Source organism: Lepisosteus platostomus, chromosome 20 (genome assembly GCF_059453375.1).
Source record: "Lepisosteus platostomus isolate fLepPlt1 chromosome 20, fLepPlt1.hap1, whole genome shotgun sequence".
NCBI classification, from domain to species: Eukaryota; Metazoa; Chordata; class Actinopteri; order Semionotiformes; family Lepisosteidae; genus Lepisosteus; species Lepisosteus platostomus.
Window position 1 is genome coordinate 14,150,136 of NC_142630.1, and position 17,477 is coordinate 14,167,612.

General features: G+C 45.5%; 2 protein-coding genes across 4 annotated transcripts in view; one reads left to right on the forward strand and one right to left on the reverse strand.

Annotated features, from left to right (window-relative positions):
- tsnaxip1 (translin-associated factor X interacting protein 1) lies at positions 1-12,623 on the reverse strand. 2 transcript variants are annotated; one of them, XM_088613550.1, is made up of 16 exons: positions 12,400-12,623; positions 8,403-8,502; positions 7,649-7,755; positions 7,137-7,263; positions 6,801-6,894; positions 6,110-6,306; positions 4,943-5,078; positions 4,412-4,581; positions 3,524-3,683; positions 3,094-3,224; positions 2,286-2,414; positions 1,955-2,113; positions 1,417-1,526; positions 1,081-1,195; positions 685-791; positions 1-463 (listed from the first exon to the last, which is right to left on the reverse strand). In XM_088613550.1, the coding sequence occupies exons 1-16, from the start codon at positions 12,606-12,608 to the stop codon at positions 256-258; spliced, it is 2,259 nt and encodes a 752-aa protein (XP_088469676.1). In that variant the 5' UTR covers positions 12,609-12,623; the 3' UTR covers positions 1-255. The 2 variants fall into 2 exon arrangements, with proteins under 2 accessions (XP_088469676.1, XP_088469677.1); XM_088613551.1 differs by lacking the exon at positions 12,400-12,623 and adding an exon at positions 8,840-9,055.
- Positions 9,766-17,477, forward strand: part of ranbp10 (RAN binding protein 10) — a 27,032-nt gene continuing 19,320 nt past the window's right edge. Inside the window, exons 1-3 of one of the 2 annotated variants that reach the window (XM_088613559.1) lie at positions 9,766-10,108; positions 16,167-16,278; positions 16,793-16,845. In XM_088613559.1, the coding sequence (XP_088469685.1) occupies positions 9,910-10,108; positions 16,167-16,278; positions 16,793-16,845 (364 nt within the window). In that variant the 5' untranslated portion in view covers positions 9,766-9,909. The remainder of the gene's footprint in view (positions 10,109-16,166; positions 16,279-16,792; positions 16,846-17,477) is intronic. The other variant, XM_088613558.1, reaches the window with a different exon arrangement.

Sequence of the window (17,477 nt, forward strand, 5' to 3'; positions counted from 1 at the left end):
TTATTACATTCATGCATTTAATTTAAACTTAACAATGCCAAACACCTTGGTGGAGTATTTTTGGCAGGTGGCTGCATCATTTAATAAGGGGTTGGAATACAGAAAAGCATTAGATGTCCAACTATTGCCAATTCTGGTGGGTATTTTACTGAATAGGAATTACCTTCTTGATAATCGGGCAAAGTATTTAATATGGGGAAAAAACATAATATAATGGATCAAGTTACGTGACACCATAAAACAAACGGCAGTGGCTCAGTCCTGTGGGGGCAGAGGACCTGCCCTCTTGACATGAGCCGCCAGGAGGCGTTGCAGAGCAGAGTCTGTGTCCACAGGGGCAGCCTGTTCTAGGCGATCGCTCCGCGTCTGGAAGGCCACGGACAGATAGCGGTCGAGTATCTGGGAATCCAGCGAGGGGTCGATGCTTTGAAACGCTGTCTTCAGGTCCGCAGCCTCAACCTGTCTGTTTTAAAAACAGTATTTCTAAGGACATATTCCTAATGCAGTAAACTGCAAATGAAGGTATAGAGGAGTCGTAGTCTTATTTAAGCACTGAGGTTGGTTCTGTGACATAAATACAGCAGTCACCATAAAGGAATGTCCTCATATGTCACTGCATGAATAGATAAATATTTCTAAAAGCACTTTGTGAAGGCCAGTGTAAGCCATGAAACTGACGCTTACTCTTTGCTGCCCAGCTGAGCTCTCAGTTCAGTGAGGTACTTGTGCTTCTCTGCATTCGCCTGTTTTTTCACCAGCTTTAGGAAAGGTCCAGGTTTTCCTTCTGCATCCTATAAATGAAACGACCAACAAAACTCAACAAACAAAAAATATTAAAAGGAGATGAGTAAGCTGAAACCTTTAAAAGAACAACTTTATGAAAATGTAAAATGCTTAAAGAAAGCATAGGATCATTGATCCTGAAGCTTAATTTAATGCTTATCCTGAAGATCATATAACTATTGTTATACTTAATAATTTGGGATTAGCTGGATTACTGTTGTTAGAATGGGAAGGCTTCCTGGGCTTTTCCTAAAAGCATATGAAAGTCAGTCAGCTGTCATTAAGAGAGTGGGGTACCTCAGTGAACAAAGCCTGATAGGTGAAGGTGCTCCCTAGCTGGGCCTGTGCAGCCTGTATCAGCTCCTCAATCTGTGCCTCCATCTTCAGGGGGAAGGCTCTTCGTAATGCATCACTGCCAAAAAGAACCACAGCGATCTCCAGCAACAGACCTAGTTTTTAAAATTCTTACACAATAACGAAAACTCCCGTAGAATTCAATCTCAGCAAAAACATTTGTTTGGACACATGTTTGTAAACTCATCATTCCTATTCCTGAGGGGGTATTTTTTTTACTGTGAATTATGTTCTTGCAGGGTGCTCTGTAAGCAAAAGTGAATTGCATGTTCTCCTCACCTGAACTCTTGCATGGTCAGAGTGCTGCTCTCTGCAGCGTCACTGTGGATTAGCTCCTTCAGCAGGTGAGACAGTAGGTGAATCTGTCCATGGTACACACTCTCATCCACCTGGCAAGCGGACACACAGGGTGGACCTTTACTTTTACACCTGTCAGTTGTTTCTGTGATACACAGCATCTTTTCTTTAGAATTAAAACTCAACATTGGAGTGCCCCAACTGCAGGATCTGAAGGCCCAGTGTGTGTCTGCAGGTTATTTATGTCCTTAAGAACACAGCTGGTATAAAAACCCACAGACACTACTCCAGTAGTGCGATTAGGCAAATAAGTCCTTGAGTCAAATCCTCCTCCCCTGCAAGTGCACTACTGCTCAAGACTGAACTATGAATTTCAGTGATGATTTTTTCAATGTAAATCCTTTGCAGTGCGATTTGTGTATTTGGGATTTATCTGCTCCTGCCCGTCTGCCACTGGTTATGTGCTTTAAAATACCAGGGCAGCGCTGAAGGGCCTTGGCACCGCAGATCCGAGGCGTACCTTTCCCAGGAGGATGCTGAAGAAAAGGCTGATGAAGTCGTCATCCTGGTGTCGCCTGCATCCCTCCACCAGGCTGTAAGCCCACTCCGTGGCACCGTCCACATGCCGTTTCTCGAGGAAGGAGTGGAGAAACTCCGCCAGGTTCTGCCTCTCCTCTTTCTGCAGTGGGAGCAGCAAAACAGGGTTCTTTGATTTAAGCCCAGAGGCAGCTTCCTGATACTTGATTTTACTCACAGGAGGGAAAAATGTCACCACTGCAGGTCTGATCTTTGTGGCTAGAAAAGAGTGAAAGACTTTAGAAGTGAAAATTTAGCAGACTCAATCTTGTTACCTGCTCATCCTCAAGGACTTTGTCTTTCCAGACTTCTTTGATTGTGTTCACTATCTCCGATTTCTTGAGTTTCAAGTTCCTGATCTGTCCCTCATAGCGCAAGTACACAGGGACATCCTCTCCTGTACCCTAGACAAACACAAGAGGGCGCTGTTTACAAGCATCTCCTGGGTTTAAACATATTGTACTGCTGCAACTCTTGTACAGTAGTTGTGCCCCTCAGCTTTTGGAATTACAAAGTGGATGGTGGTTTGAAATATAAGAGGTTTGCTGAAGCCACTACAAGGTGAAACAATTCTACACTAAATCTTTTTTTCTTTGCAGAACAGAAAAATTGATGGTGGAGTCTTTACTCAGGTTTTTTGTAAGGGCAGTGAAAGGCCATTGGTGTTCCAGATCATGGTATTACCTTTGATATATACTCCAGACTTTGAGATATATGATCTTATTTTCTTTTAAATGTGCAAAAAGGGAGCACTTCATTCATTAAAGCTCAACAAATATATGACATGGTCATGAACCTTACATGTTCACATTGAGCACAATAATCCAGTGTACCTTGATGGAGACTGTCTAAAGAGGGAAGTGTCCTACAGCAGGTGGTTAAGTATATGGTTTAATTGTGGTCTAAGGCAGAAGGTACATAAATACTGTATTCAAGAGGAACAATGTTTTATCATGCAAATCTTAATGCTTTAATGAGTAAAGATAATGGATAACGTTAATTTCCAGCCTGTAGACACTGATAAAGAGTCCTATAAAACATGCAGGGAATAGCTGTCGAGGTGAAATAGAGAGATATCTGTACCAGCCCGTCAAAGAAATCCTTTTCTTTGGCTGGTCCTCCTCTCAGCTCCTCCAGAAGAATGTCCACCAGCTGGTCACTGGACTGGCCCTCCGTCAGCTGTGCCCAGCGCTCACTGCCCCCTGACACCACATCTATGGAAACAGAATGAGCCTTATCGGACTTCTTAGCCAACTTGCTCATAAACTTCAATACCAGGTCAAATTAGAAATCTAATATGTGAACAGTTAATAAAATGTGAATTTTAATTTTAAATCACTTTTAGTCCAAATGACAGGGAGGATTATTTTGAATAAAATACGAGTGCAGCCTGCAATGTCAAGAATGACGCATTTTAAGCCTGCTCTTAAACAGTTGTGCACACTGTCAACTCTTTCAAACCTCACCCACAGTAAAGGGCAGCGTGGGCTGGGAGAGAGGCGCCGCTGGGTACCTGCACACTTCTCCCAGCGCGGCCGCGGCGTGGAGCTGCCTCTGAAGCGCTCCAGCTCTGCCTGCAGGCCCTCTCTCTGCTCCGCCAGCTGCCGGTGCACCTCCAGCAGCGTGTCGTACTCCTGCTTCATCTGACTGAAGTCCTTCTGCAGCATCTCCATCTGGAGGACAGGCAGGAAGAAAACACCGGCACCACATTCAGTACAAGGGCGACTGGAGGAAAAAGCTCTGTAAGGGCTTTTACCACAAGGCTCATCAAATCAGGTGTCCCTGCAGCACCTGCTATTTCTTATCTCTTAAATATAGGCATATCAGCTGTTGGTTTCACAGCGCTGCTTAAATTACACTGGTGAATGCCCCTTTTTCCATACAACCCGACTCCTCAGCAGTAACAGTTTATTCTGGGTCTGATGAGCTAAATATCTTTTCGCTGAGCCTTCTACAGACGCTTTTTTATTGTCACGAACATATAGAAACCTTGGTCCTTGTCAAAGCCTTAAAATTCACTTCGGAAAGGCAAGAAATAAGAACATAGCTGTGCAAATTCCAATGATAACTTGCTGATGCGAAAGATTAAGGCTGCGCTGTGCTTTATGTTTATCTCACCCATAGCTTCTGGTGAAAAAAAATCACAGCGGTGCTGTGACTAGAACCTCTTGTTCTCATATTAATCACACAGAGATTAAAAAAGAAAAACCCAGGAACCAGCCAGCCTGCTCATTTATCTCACGGGGGTTTCACTGAAAGCTATTATAAATATTAATAGCAGCTACGAACACGCCAGTGCAACACCTCAGCGACAATGCAATGAGGCAAAATGTGGAAAAGGCCAAATTCAACCATATCAAGAGAGGTGCTATAGTATTATAGCCCATGGGTGCCCTCTGACCTTGCCTAAGGTGTCCCTGTGCTTCCTGTCCAGGCTCTCCCAGTCCCGCCGGGGCACGACGTCCCCATACTCGGCCTGCATGCGGTTCAGCTCCACCTGCAGGCGGGTCAGGTCCTCCCGTGCCACTTTCAGCGCCAGGCGCACCCGCACGGCGTCCTCCTGCTCCTCCACTGCTCGCAGAAGCACAGCACACGGGGCTGCAGTCAAATACTGCACACGTACAGAACTGCGCAAGCAGGCTTTCACAAGCCCTTCACACCAAGGCAAACGGGATGCCCTACAAGGTACGGTTGCACTCCGTGCACAAAATATATATGTTACGGTGCGTTACAGCTCATTTCCAGATTTGTCATGTAAGAATCTAAAGTTTATTAATTCATGCTCTTCCCTGGAACTGAGTTTTAGAGAATGGGAATGCAACAGTCTTGTAAATGCACCTTCTAATGGATGATAGGGCTTTTGGAGCAAGCTGCCCCGGTGCTCTGGGGAACTGAAAGAAGCAGAGATGATGCGGGCTCCTGAACTAAGTACCTTCTTGCTCAGGGCTCTTGTGCTCTTCTTGCAGGTACCTCATGTTGCTGATGTCGTTCACCAGGAGCTTGCGGGCATCACTCTCCTCCCGATACAGCAGGTACTGAGCTGCCAGGTCCTCCTGCAGCCGGGACACCTGTACAGAAAGGGAGTGAAGCTGACTCGGAAGTGTAAGCAGGGTCGGGCATTTATCATGCCTTCAAGAAACTGAAACCCAGAAGTACGTTTACAAAACTTAAGGCAGCAAAAGAAGCTTATTGCTTCTTCCACAAATTGCTAAATTGTTTAAAAGTGTTATATTCAGAAATATTGCTTGTGAAATGCGTTACAATATTGTATATTAAATAAAACAGAAAAGCAGAAAGCTGGGGTAAATCATATAGGTTTGGGTGAATGAAAAAGTGCAGCTAACCTTACATTAGCTGACTAATGTAACCCATATCAATTTGGGCACTGTAATCCAAAAGGCGAGCCATATCTGCAGCTTTAGGCTGTTTTCAGATAAAGCTCATTAGTAAAGCTGTTCATGATCAAGCCCTTGTGCAGTAGGCTCATTCTCTCTTATGTGTCCACATTGAAAAGCAATCCATAAATTTGTGATGCCTCCTTAAAAGCAGGCCTTGTTTGTGTAATCTCTAATGTGAGTCCCTCTAAATAAATGGCTGAAGCACCTCCACAGGATTCCTAGCGTTAATATTACAAATACATAAGCCAGTCCTGAAATCCCAAGGCACAGACTGACTGCCTTAGGGCTGGAACACACAAACACACTTGCGCACAGCAAGAGCAAAACCAGAAAACATTTAGAGTAGATATTACTTTGGTAAAATGTCTAAAATGAACATTTTAGATCTTCTGCATCTTACTGTGTCTATCATCTGTGTCACTTGCACAGCCTATCATACTAATTTTGATTTTTAAAAGTCTGATAGACATTTGATGCAAACAATGTTTAAACATGCAAAACTGAAATCTGAAAAGGTGATTCCATTACCTTATGTCTGGGTATGAGGCTGCTGGAAAATACAATTAAATCATTTTTTTACTTCATATATTTTATATTACTTACATAAACAGAGATGATAAATATATAGTTTTTTATTTATTCCACATAATATGTGTACCACAATATCTCCCTATCTCTGCACACCCAGAGCCTTTTTTTACCTGTGCTTGTAGTGCGTTCTTGCTCTCATTCATATTGTCGATGATCATCAGCAAATGGCTCTTCTCCTGTTTGAGGGCCTTGACCTCCGCTCTCTCCTCCTCACGCAGGGCTAGGACCCGCTGGTCACACTGCTCTGACACCACCACCAGCATCCCCTTCAGGGGCTCCAGGGTACGGATCTGCTCTCTCAGATGGGCTGGGGTTAGCACACAGCAAGATCACACTATCTCTTCCCCAGTCATTTGTATTTCATTATTTGCTTCTCATGTTTTTTGTTGAGAAAACAACCATGCATAAGCAGAAACAAAGTGTTCCACTAGTACGTTCTGGAAATTGGCCAATACTTCATGGATCTTTTCTGTTGTTTCATACAGGTGTAGCGCCATTCTAAACTGGACTCTCACCAGTGCGTCTGTCTACTTTCCTGATTGTGTGATCTTTCATGCTGGAGTCTTCCTGGGCATGCAAAGAAATACAAGGCCATGCTTTCAGGAAAAAGATTTGGTAAACAAAGAGGATCTGAAGTTCATATTTGAAATTAACACCAGAAAAAAAGAAAAAAAAATGTGATTGCACCACCACAACTGAATGCACTGCAAAAGTTCATGTAGCTGTAACTATAAAAAGGGCATTATTTATTATATCAATAACTGTTACTATATGTGCTGAAATACTGCAGCTGTTACATACCTAATGCAATCTCATATTCATTCTTGATGGCAGAAAGCAGTGGCTTGTAAGTTTTTAAATCTTCGATGAAATACTGAAACACTTCCTGGTATGCCTGTATAGTAAACAGAAACAGAACTCAACAGTAGATTCTCCTGAGCCCTGCAGGGGTGCTGCTCAGGGGGCAGGGGGCATAGTGTGAGGGCTGCTGTTGCAAGGAGCCGAGAGTCCGGGAGAGGATTTAGGGATCAGAGTTCAAGGAAAGGTGCAGATGATGTTATTTACTCAGGGGCCCCCGCGGACACTGCCAGGGCTATCTAACGTGGACAATGGGAGAGCGTTCCTGTGGGTGCCGACCTGCAGCCTGCGCTCCGGTGCGTCGAGCTGGCTGGAGTCCAGCGCCTGCAGCTCCCTCCGCAAGTAGCTCTCCAGCTGTTCCAGGAAACGTGGCTTGGAGACCAAACCCGAGAGCTCCTCGCCACATCTGCACACAGGCAGGACAGACAGAAAACAACAGAATTCTCGAGGCGATTCCCAGACCACTCCATTGGCATTTACATCTGGAATTCTGCCCAGACTTTACTGAATCCCACGGACATCCGTCCATCTGTGGGAGACGATGGAAATGCAGGGGCCATAGGGAAGTCTGAGATCTTTGGACACTTTTATTACTGTTGAATCCAGTGTCCTTAAGAAAATCAGCCACTTCTGGTGAATTGTACACTCCGTACACTATTATTAAAAACAGTTTCATTATACAGAAAAATCAGACCAAAAACCCAGAACAGTCTCACGCCCCCTTGATTGAGAGAGACTCTTAGATGAAACTGGGAAGCTGGGAGAGTCTGGAGGAAATAAAATCTGCTCACCCACGAATTCTGTTCTCACTGCCGGGTGGTTGTCTGTGTCCTTGGTGGACTATCTGTGAGGACACGTGGGCAGGCCATGTGGAGAGGAAGCCAGTGGCTCCAGCACCCTGGAGAATTAGAGAACAGGATCATTTATTACACAACTTGACAGCACACAAAAAAATCAAGGACATACAGTATACGTAAACTTACTAATCAATACTCCATTTCTAGTAATGTTAATTACTTTGTATGATACTGTTTTGGATGTTGTTTACCATTCCAATGGTATTGTTAACACTTATTCAGCAATTGTAACAATTTTGTTAATTATTTTCTAAAAAACGTACTTAATAAAGTTTAAATAAATGAACTGTAAGAATATGCATTGCATTCGTCACATTCAATATTTTCATTTCAGATTCAGAAATACATAAGTGCAACATACCAAAGCATATAGTCTATAAAATTGCATAATTAAGATTTCAATCACTTCAATTTTGCCCTTTTTCATCTGGCCTTAGAAATAGCAGCAGCAAGAGTAGTGGTACAGGAGCAGTAGTACATTAGCAACAGCAGCAGTGAGACTAGTGATTTACTAGTATAGTAGCAGTAATGTAGTAGCTGTAGATGTAGTACAAGTAGCTGTAGAATAGTAACCGCAGTAGTAAGAGCAGTAGTACTGGTTGTACAGTAGTATTAGTAGTAAAAACAGCAAGAGAGTGGCTACAAAAGCAGTAAGTGTTGTAGTATCAGTACTACTAGTGTTACTCACGTGTGCTGTCTTCAGGGTGAAAAGGCTTCCGATCTCATCGCTTTGCTGTCGGCTCTTCCTGACAGGCTTCTCGCTCCCTCCAGGACAGTTTACAGGCAATCTATAAAATAACGAGGTCGTGATCTCCCAAGACTAGCCTTTAAATAGCAGGCTTTCTTTTGGTGGTGTATTTACTCTGTCGCTGTCCCCATACATGCCGTCATTTTCTCAAGTCAGGAAAGACAGAACTCAGTTATCTGAAATGTATCTTATTGTTCATATTCAGTAAAATCATTGTGCGCTTTACTGAGATAGAGATGTACTTGTAAAGAAAAATAGAAACCACGCAATACGTTACTTGTTAGCCATTGCGGTCTGCTGCATACTGCAGGTTCATTTGGAAAATATATATATATTAGAAACTGTATTTAACTGTAACTGTATTTTTCAAAACTGACCCTTGTCTTTCTGACACAGGCAAAGGAGGCAACTTGCAGTCTTTCTGCACCGACATGCCGAACATGAGATTAATCCCTGTATCGCCGGCTGGGATAGTCCTGACCCACTGGCGCTCTCTGTGTACACTGCGTTGCCATGGAGACGAAGGACCCCTCCCGGCAGGACCTTAAAGGGATGTCCTCAGCAAAGCAAATAAACAAATATGTGTTTCCTAATTTTTCCTGCTATAGATCCAAAAGTTTGGACATTAAAACACAGTTATTATTATTTAAAAGCTGTTTATCTCCGTACAGTCGTGGTTTTAGATTTAAATACCGTTATGTCCCTAGTACAAGATTTGGTTTACGTAATTTAAAGGGAAATTAAAGAATGTGGTCGTTTTTGAATATATATTTTTGGAAGTTGCAAACAGTTTAAAAAATCAAAGCACCACACGTCTTTAGAAACATTTGTAAAACGTAAAGCCCTCCGTCTGCACTGAATTAATACATAGCAGTAACGAGCATTTTTTTCACTTTTATCGGATCAAATATTCTAGTTACGTGTAAAAAACATCCCAATCTGTTGCTTGAAAAATGTTCAAAACACTCCAGCTCATGTGGCGTTGATCCTGGTATATGTAGTTCTTTATTAAGGAACGCAATCACTCGATAAAGAAATGCCAGCCTTTAAAAAACTACATTTCCCGAGAACCCTATGAGCTGCTACAGGGGCTTGTGGGGTTTGTAGGAAAATCTGAAGAACGATCTCGTTCAACCAGTTTGGAATCCGCAAGTCTGTAGAACTACATTTTTTCCTCCTCCTCACGCGTGAAGTCCACGGGTGCACTCCCGCAGGTATTTGTGGGAGTTGTAGTCATTATCGAACTTTGTGCTCGTCGATACCCGTCGTACAAGACGATCTCCCGAACTACAACTCCCTAGCACACCGCCGATAGCCCGATTCTAGAGCGTTGGTTATCCGGGGATATCGCACCGCTGTCTCTAGTCTATTTCACTCTCTCCCTCTTCCTGCGGATTGACACAATACAGTAGAAAAAAAGCAAAACAAAACATTAAAAGCCAAAAAAATGGCGGAGCTCGGAGCGGGGAGCTTGCAAGGGGGGGACCCTGCTTTCAGCTACCAGGAGCGAGAGCTCAACGAGCGACTGAAGCAGCTTTACCCGGCCGTGAATGAGGAAGAGACTCCTTTACCTCGATCTTGGAGCTCCAAGGATAAATACAGCTACATCGGGCTCTCACAGAACAATCTCCGGGTGCATTACAAAGGTAGAGACATGCCGAAATGCTAGCACTGGCCTTCTTAATCCGGGCCAGCACTCTCCCGAAGGCTCGCTGAGCCGTTGTCTACTGTATGCGATTATGCGGACGCAGTCTCCCTGGTCTGTTTTGATCTGTTTTCTGTGCCCTCTCTGTTTTGTCTCACAAAAAGAAATCCCCAAAGGGCTGACAGTTAATGATGACAGTGTCTGGGGTTCCTCGGGTTAGAAGACCCTCGCCCTGGCCGAGCTGCCCCCGATTTCGTTTTTGCTCATAACGACCAGATAAGATGCTGGGCAGCGACTCGTCTCAGCCTTGCAGCTGAACTGTGTCGGGTGCCGTTTTTATTTTATTCTTCGTGTGCTAATGTCCTACGCTTCTGCCCACCCCTCCCACTTCTTGTTACAAATCCCCGAATTTTAATAAGGTCCAAGAAGCAAGGGGGGTGACCCGAGAAATCCCCCCCCCCTCAATCTTTCCTTGCCCTCTTAGAAAATAATTGCATTAAACGGAAAAGAATGACATCACTTGCCGTGACTGTCAGCAGTTTGCGATACTGATTATGAGCCAGTTTTAGGAAATATGGACGCACGGTAGGTGTCAGTTACCCAGGGCAGGTAGCTGTATTCTGCTCCATTGGCACAGTGATATAGATGCCAACTCTGGGCACTTAAATGGACGAGGCACCTACCAAAGACGACACAGGAATCCGCAATGATCTGGTATTCCTTTTTGCGAGATTATTGCGGATTCCGTGAGCCGTGTGGTGAGTGACGAGGACCGAAAAAGAAAGACGAAAAAGAGATCAGCTCGTTGTTGAATTCGGGCCTTGAATTACAATGAATTAACCCTTTCCGCCCCGAGAGCGGAAACAGGATGTGTTTATTGTGAAAGAAGGGCTCGGTCTCGTCCTCCTGGTTCTAGTGGGGTCCGGGCCGTGGTTGTGTCTCTGAACCACGGCTCCCCCAGGGTTTTGAAAAAGGAGTGGCAGACCTGTTGTGTGGAGTTTTTCTGTCAAAGGGCAGGTTTAGTAAAATGAATAAGCAAATGACACGCCACCAAAGATATGCTTCTTCAGAAATCTGGCTAACATTGAGGGCTTTACCAGACATAGCTATCGGTCCTATGTGTACCCCCAGAGTTCTCTGAATCACCCCCCTTTTTTTTGAGCATGGAGTTGTGGATTTAGAATCACGGGGTTCTCTTCAGTGTGGATCCTGATGAGAGCAGCGGTGTGGGTACCATGCACAAGAATTATTAGGTTTCCATTCTAGTGAGGATTGATTTCAATGTATCGGACTGGGCTGGGGGAAATGGAGAGATCATGGTCGACTGATTGAAATTGCTTTATTTGAAATTGATTGAAATCCAAAATGAAAACACTTTGCTCAAACAGAATGATGACTGATCCAACCACGGTTGCTTCTGGTAACGTTAGGTGCCCCCTGTTGCTATGGGTTATAATTTCACAAAGCACCTGACATTGGAATGAAACTGACTCCTGCTGTCAATTAGATCTCATGTCCCACATGGGCTGTGTTCTGTATTGCCTGTGGAATACCATCAGTTCCCTGCAAATTCGTCTGATGTGTTCTTTTAAAAGACCAAATTGTATTCAGCCAACAGAGCTTAGGCAATGTAGACTAAGGGTTTTTTTTTGTTTCAAGGACAGAGTAAAGTTTCTAGACGGCATGTTTTGTTTGGAAGGAGTGATTTGTAAGATCTGTAATGAGGGTCTTGGCCGAGACAGATCAGAGAGGTGTATGGTAAGTCAACACTGAACTCAGTGAAGGCCCTGGCTGTGAGCCGGGGGGCCTTTCTGAAATGAGCTTTTTTTTTTTTTTTTTTTTGCCTGAGTGGAAGAATCAGTGTTCACAGTGCAAAGGTCCAGTGAGAGAATGAGGATATTTTTCCTAATTATACAGAAACTGGGGGGGGGGGGAGACACTTTAACTGGAATGATTGCAGTTAAACGTATTTATTTAGAATGGGGGAAGTCAGTTTTCCGAAACTTAGAGGTGTCATTTTAGCTCAACACCTTCAATGAAATATTTACCCCAATGTGGAACCTGCAGGTGTAGTCTGAACACTTGTACAATTGTATTAGACTGCGGGGTGAACAGGGGTGGAAATAGTAGTATGACACAGAATTACTCCATCAGCCGCAGCCCTGCGTTCAGATTAGGCAACCTATAAATAGCTCTGCTTTATATTTAAAAAAGAATCCAGAGAACATGCATGCACCATTTTGAAACCTGTGAACAGAGTGTGATCGCTGGCATCATGAAGTCATTGCTCACCCGTCTGCAAGATGGTCGTCTCCCCTCTCGGTGCAGAGGGGCGCCGGGAGGCCGCAGGCCTGGGCCCCCGGGGGCCCCGCGGGCCTGGCAGGCAGGCCAGCCCCACGGCACTTGTCTCCTGCCGGGCCGCTGCTCCGAAGTGGCCGCGTGACATTGATATGCACATGAGCTCGTCTTAAAGGGATGGCTCCCCCTTCGTTCCCCTCCATTGTGAGGAGCTGTGGAAAAAGCGGCACTACCTGGCTTCGTGCCGCTTCAGAGGAGAGGAGTCACTCGCTGATGGTGGGTGCTCTTCCTCAAGTTGGCTTTTTTGCCATTAAGCAATGTGGGGGTACGACGTGGTTGCTGTTTTTATTTCCCTTCAAACTGCTAAGCTTTCTTGTGTTTTCTGTTTCCCCTGGATTCTGAAACAGGGTCTAGAGGCCTCCAGGGCTTTTGGGTTCAGTGACCAGATTATCAGGGCACACATTCGGTCATGGGGCAGGTGCTGGAGGAGCCTGTTCATTATTAACAGCTGTATAGATCTACATGTCACAACAGTCCACCTCCTGACATGTTGTACTTTGCAGGCAAATCTGACTCCCAAGATTAGCCCGCAATCAGCAGAAGAGTTATTTTACTGTTATAAGCAGAGACGCCCATCAATGAGAACATAATGTTCTCATTTACATTGTGCTCTCAGTTACAAATGAAAGGAGGGAATTCTGCCCTTTAACCCATTTGGTAGTTAGTAGCTAATCAATCCATGGATCTTGTTCAGCAATACCTTGAAAGAAGCCAGGGTTCAACAACATGGATGGGTAACTTGCTCCATGCTCCCACTACTCTGGGGGTAAAGAATGGCATCTTGTTCTCAGTTTTACATGCACTTCCAAGCCCTTTTCAATTGTGTCCTCTATTTTGTGTTTCACTGTTCATTCTGTAGGAGTCCCCTGGATTACCGTGAACAATACCCTTGAGGGCTTTGAACATTTATATGAAGTCCCCGCATAATCGTCTCTGTTTGAAGACTAAAGATGTTCCATTCGTTCAGTCTGTCAGTGTAGGAGGTTCCCTTGGGTCTCAGAACATATCTGGTTGCTTTTGTTCTGGACAGGTTCCAGAGCAGAGAAGCAAATGTGGTGTGGTGAATGCTACCTGGAAGCAGAATGTTTTTATGTTTGAAAATGGCATGTGTAACTTGCTGCAAAAATGTCCGTGTATATAACTCTACACATGCGAGCACCATCTGCTTTGCCTGTAGGGCTGATCACGGCATGAACAGTACACCCCCACTGCAGAGGGAAGTCTGTTCTGTCTTGAACGTGACCTAAGGTCTGTACAGGTCACTGCCAGCTTCTGATAGAAGACTATAAGTCTGACTTTTATAAGTCTGTAAATTTGACCTTTTTTTCTTCTAGTGAAACGCATTATACTTTTAGAGGCCATGTTTCAGTTGTTTATGGATCGCCTTTATGTTTGTTAAACGTCCCAGGCCTGTTTCAGTCTCTTCTCTGGATAAGTCACTGCCATATCTGACGTTTCCTCTTCTTCTTTTGCAGAGAAGCCTTTGTGTCAAATGTTTTATTATTAGTATTAATGTCGTCGTAGAATGTTATTGACGACCATTCGCTAACTGCTGTGAATGAATCATTCACCTATTCATAGGCTCCTCATAAGGTTCCTCTTAAGCTTAGACACTTTTTAGTCTTTCTTTTCTGCTTAATGTATGTATTTAAAATGCACTTCAGTTAAGAATTTATACTGTGAAATATTTAGGTGAGTGTATTTTTGTGGAAAAGGCTTTCTCTTGAGCTCTGTAGCAACACTCCTAGTTTACTTGTTTATAGGGGTGTTTCTAAAGTTTTGTGACCACTCTCACGGGAGACGACCAAATTGATAGTTTGGATATCTGATCTGTAGTCAACCTTTCTGTTCCACATTACTGCCTTTTTAGGACCTGAAAATGAACAGAATTTCCGTTTAAATTGGTCATTGCAGTTGGAATTGAACCGGGCTCTGCAGCTCCAGTAAAATGACTTTTTGGGGTTGTCCCTGGAGAGGCAGCTGCAGTCAGCAATGTAAGTCCCCAGCACTCGAAACACCACAGAGAGGGCACAGGTGGAAACTAAAGGGAAGCACTTTTAGGACTGGGAGCAGGAGGTGCTTCTATACACAAAGGGTTGTGGAGGTCTGCATCATGTGGGACAGGATTCCCAGCAAGGCAGTTGAGGCCCAAAGTCAGAGCTCCTTTAAAAAATCAGCTGGAAGAAATTTAACATTCACTTAGCTGCTAATCAACCAAACGAGCTACATGGGCCGAAGGACCACCTCTGGTGTGCCGGCCATTTTTATGTCCTTACGGAGAAGCTGCAGGACAGGGATAAGTACCCAGCAGCCATATTGCCCTGCAGCTCACAACTGGCAGCCCACTGAAGCTCAGCAGCTGTGAGGCTGGCCAGTACCTGGATGGGAGACCTCCTGGGAAAAACCAAGGCTGCTGCTGGAAGAGGTGTTAGTGGGGCCAGTAGGGGGCGCTCACCCTGCGGGCCATGTGGGTCCTAATGTATACTGTCACTGTACCGTAAAAGCCGCCATCCTTCGGATGAGACATAAAACCTGACTCTCTGTGGTCATTAAAAATTCCAGAGCCTTTCTCGAAAACAGTAGGGGTGTTAATCCGGAGTCCTGGCCAAATTTCCCATTGGCCCCTACCAATCATGGCCTCCTAATAATCCCCATCTATGAATTGGCTTCATCACTCTGTTCTCCTGCCCACTGAGAGCTGATGTGTGGGGAGTGTACTGGCTGCCATCACATCATCCAGGTGGGGGCTTCACACTGGGGAGTCCCCATTACCTGTAAAGCGCTTTGAGTGGAGTGTCCAGAAAGTGCTATATAAGTGTAAGGAATTATTATAAATAGGTTTTGCTTTCACAGTGCACAGCCATCTGACCAGGCCTGGCTGATGTTCAGCCCCTCTGAGTCACTGACCAGTGTACATATTTATCCCCACGCGCTGACGGAGGGCTGGAAATCTTCGGGATGCAGACAGCAGGCTTTGCTTGTCCATTGTGTTGAAACATTGTTCTCTCAACTCGGCTGTGGCAGATGTACTATAGTCTTGGCAGATGATTCCTGGAAGAATCTTTTATCTGCTGTTCTCTGTATAAATAGAATACAGTTCTTCTGATGCGTGTTTTTTTTTCCACAAGGTTGCTTTTGATTCTAGAGCATTTTCTTTTTGCCCTGACGTGCGCAGGTGCTGCACACCATAAACCTGAGCCATTGTCACATTTCTTTGTTTATGCAGAGTCCCGAGCCTGTGCTTTTTTATATTACAATAGCGCTGAAGGGAGATTTAGAAAGCTGCAATACCTAAAATATCAACCATAACGATCCCAGCAGCCTGGAGGGGAATGTCATGCCCATGACCTTTGACCTTTCCCCCTGCCCTGAGTTGACCCCCCAGGGGCAGTAGTCAGACCTCTGGGGCTGGAGCTGTCCAGTCACTGCTCGCACTCCCAGTGGCCCTACTGTACTGGGACAAACAGTAATCAGCTTCGGTTTATATACTACCCTTAAAGGCAGCCATCTCACTTTAATACTGCTGAATTATCGGCATTTCATTAATAATTGACAAATTACGGAATTGCTGGAAAATAATAGAAGCTGATGTTCCTGCTCGGTGCGAATCCTGTCAAGCATGTGTCACACAGGCCCCCGGACCCCTGGACTATCGGCAGAACCATCTGGCCCATCGCTGTCTCTCTCTCCTGGTCCCGCAGGTCACGGGAAGAACCACAAGGACGCGGCGTCGGTCCGGGCCACCCACCCCATCCCGGCCGCCTGCGGCATCTACTACTTCGAAGTGAAGATCGTCAGCAAAGGGAGGGATGGGTAAGGGAGCAGGGCTGGTTCCCCCCGCCTTTCGTTCACGAGCCGTTTCAGCTGTGGAGCCGCGATTCCTGAGGGCCCAGCTGTCCTGGCTGCCCGTCGGTGGTTCTGCTATCTGTAGAGCCCATCGCCAGGGCTCTGTCCACTCTCATGCTCCTCACGGGGGCCTGAGGCTCATTTCCAGCCGTTGGGACCGAGCTGAGATGCGACTAGGCCCGCGCAACAGCTGGCCTGTGCTTTCTCTGGCAGGCGTACCCCTCTCGATTCGTCTTGCAGCTGTAATGGCTTCCTGATTGGCTTTGGTGATGTTTTCTTGCCGGTGCTCTGCCCCTGGACTCTAGGAGACCCCTCGTGGGAGCATTCCCGCGCCCAGCTGTTAATGTCATGCTCACTGTCCTGCTCCTGCTCCTCGTACCTTGTGAGGCACCCAGGCCGCCAGTTTCCCTGCCTGCTTGGTCAGTCTCCGAATCGCAGCAGACAGCGCTGTGCTAATGGTGCCCCCTCTCCTTCTTTGCAGGTACATGGGAATCGGCCTGTCTGCCCAAGGCGTCAATATGAACAGGCTGCCTGGTAAGTCGTGGGGGGGAGGGGGGGGTGGCAGGAAGTTAAGAGATTCATTAAGTTGCTTGAGGTTTTATGATTTGAGTACCAAGTGCTTTGCAGTATCTTTAACACTGTTTATGGCTGCGCATCACTGTACAAGAGTGCTGCAGGAGATGGACATGGCGTTTTGGAATGTGTTCTTTTTGGCAACAGATGAGATTTCTTGCACTGATCTTTTGTTTCTGACATAGTTTGATGTTTAACTACCAAAGTTAAGCACGTTCTGTAGAAGACGAAAAAGTATGTGCTGGTTGGCGTTTCACAGATGTGTGCCGCGGGGTAAAATGTGGAATGGCATTTTGCGCAGCCGGCTGAAAAATCAACCCTTCATGTCCAGAGGTCGTAGGCCGCTTCATTTCTTCTGCCGTTTTGTTATCTGATGCCTCGGCCCGGGGGTTGTGTGTCTCAGAGACTGTGGTGGTGGTTCTGGAATGTGAAAACTAGGCAGAGGGACAGCCGGCGTGATACTGTTCTGCCTGTGTAAAGTACCCTTCAGTGGTGCTTTCTCTCCTGGCTCCTGGAGGTCACATGGAGATTACCTGCTCTGGGAGATTTGTCGCTGGTATTAGCTGTCGGGTCATGTGACCTGGTGCTGAACA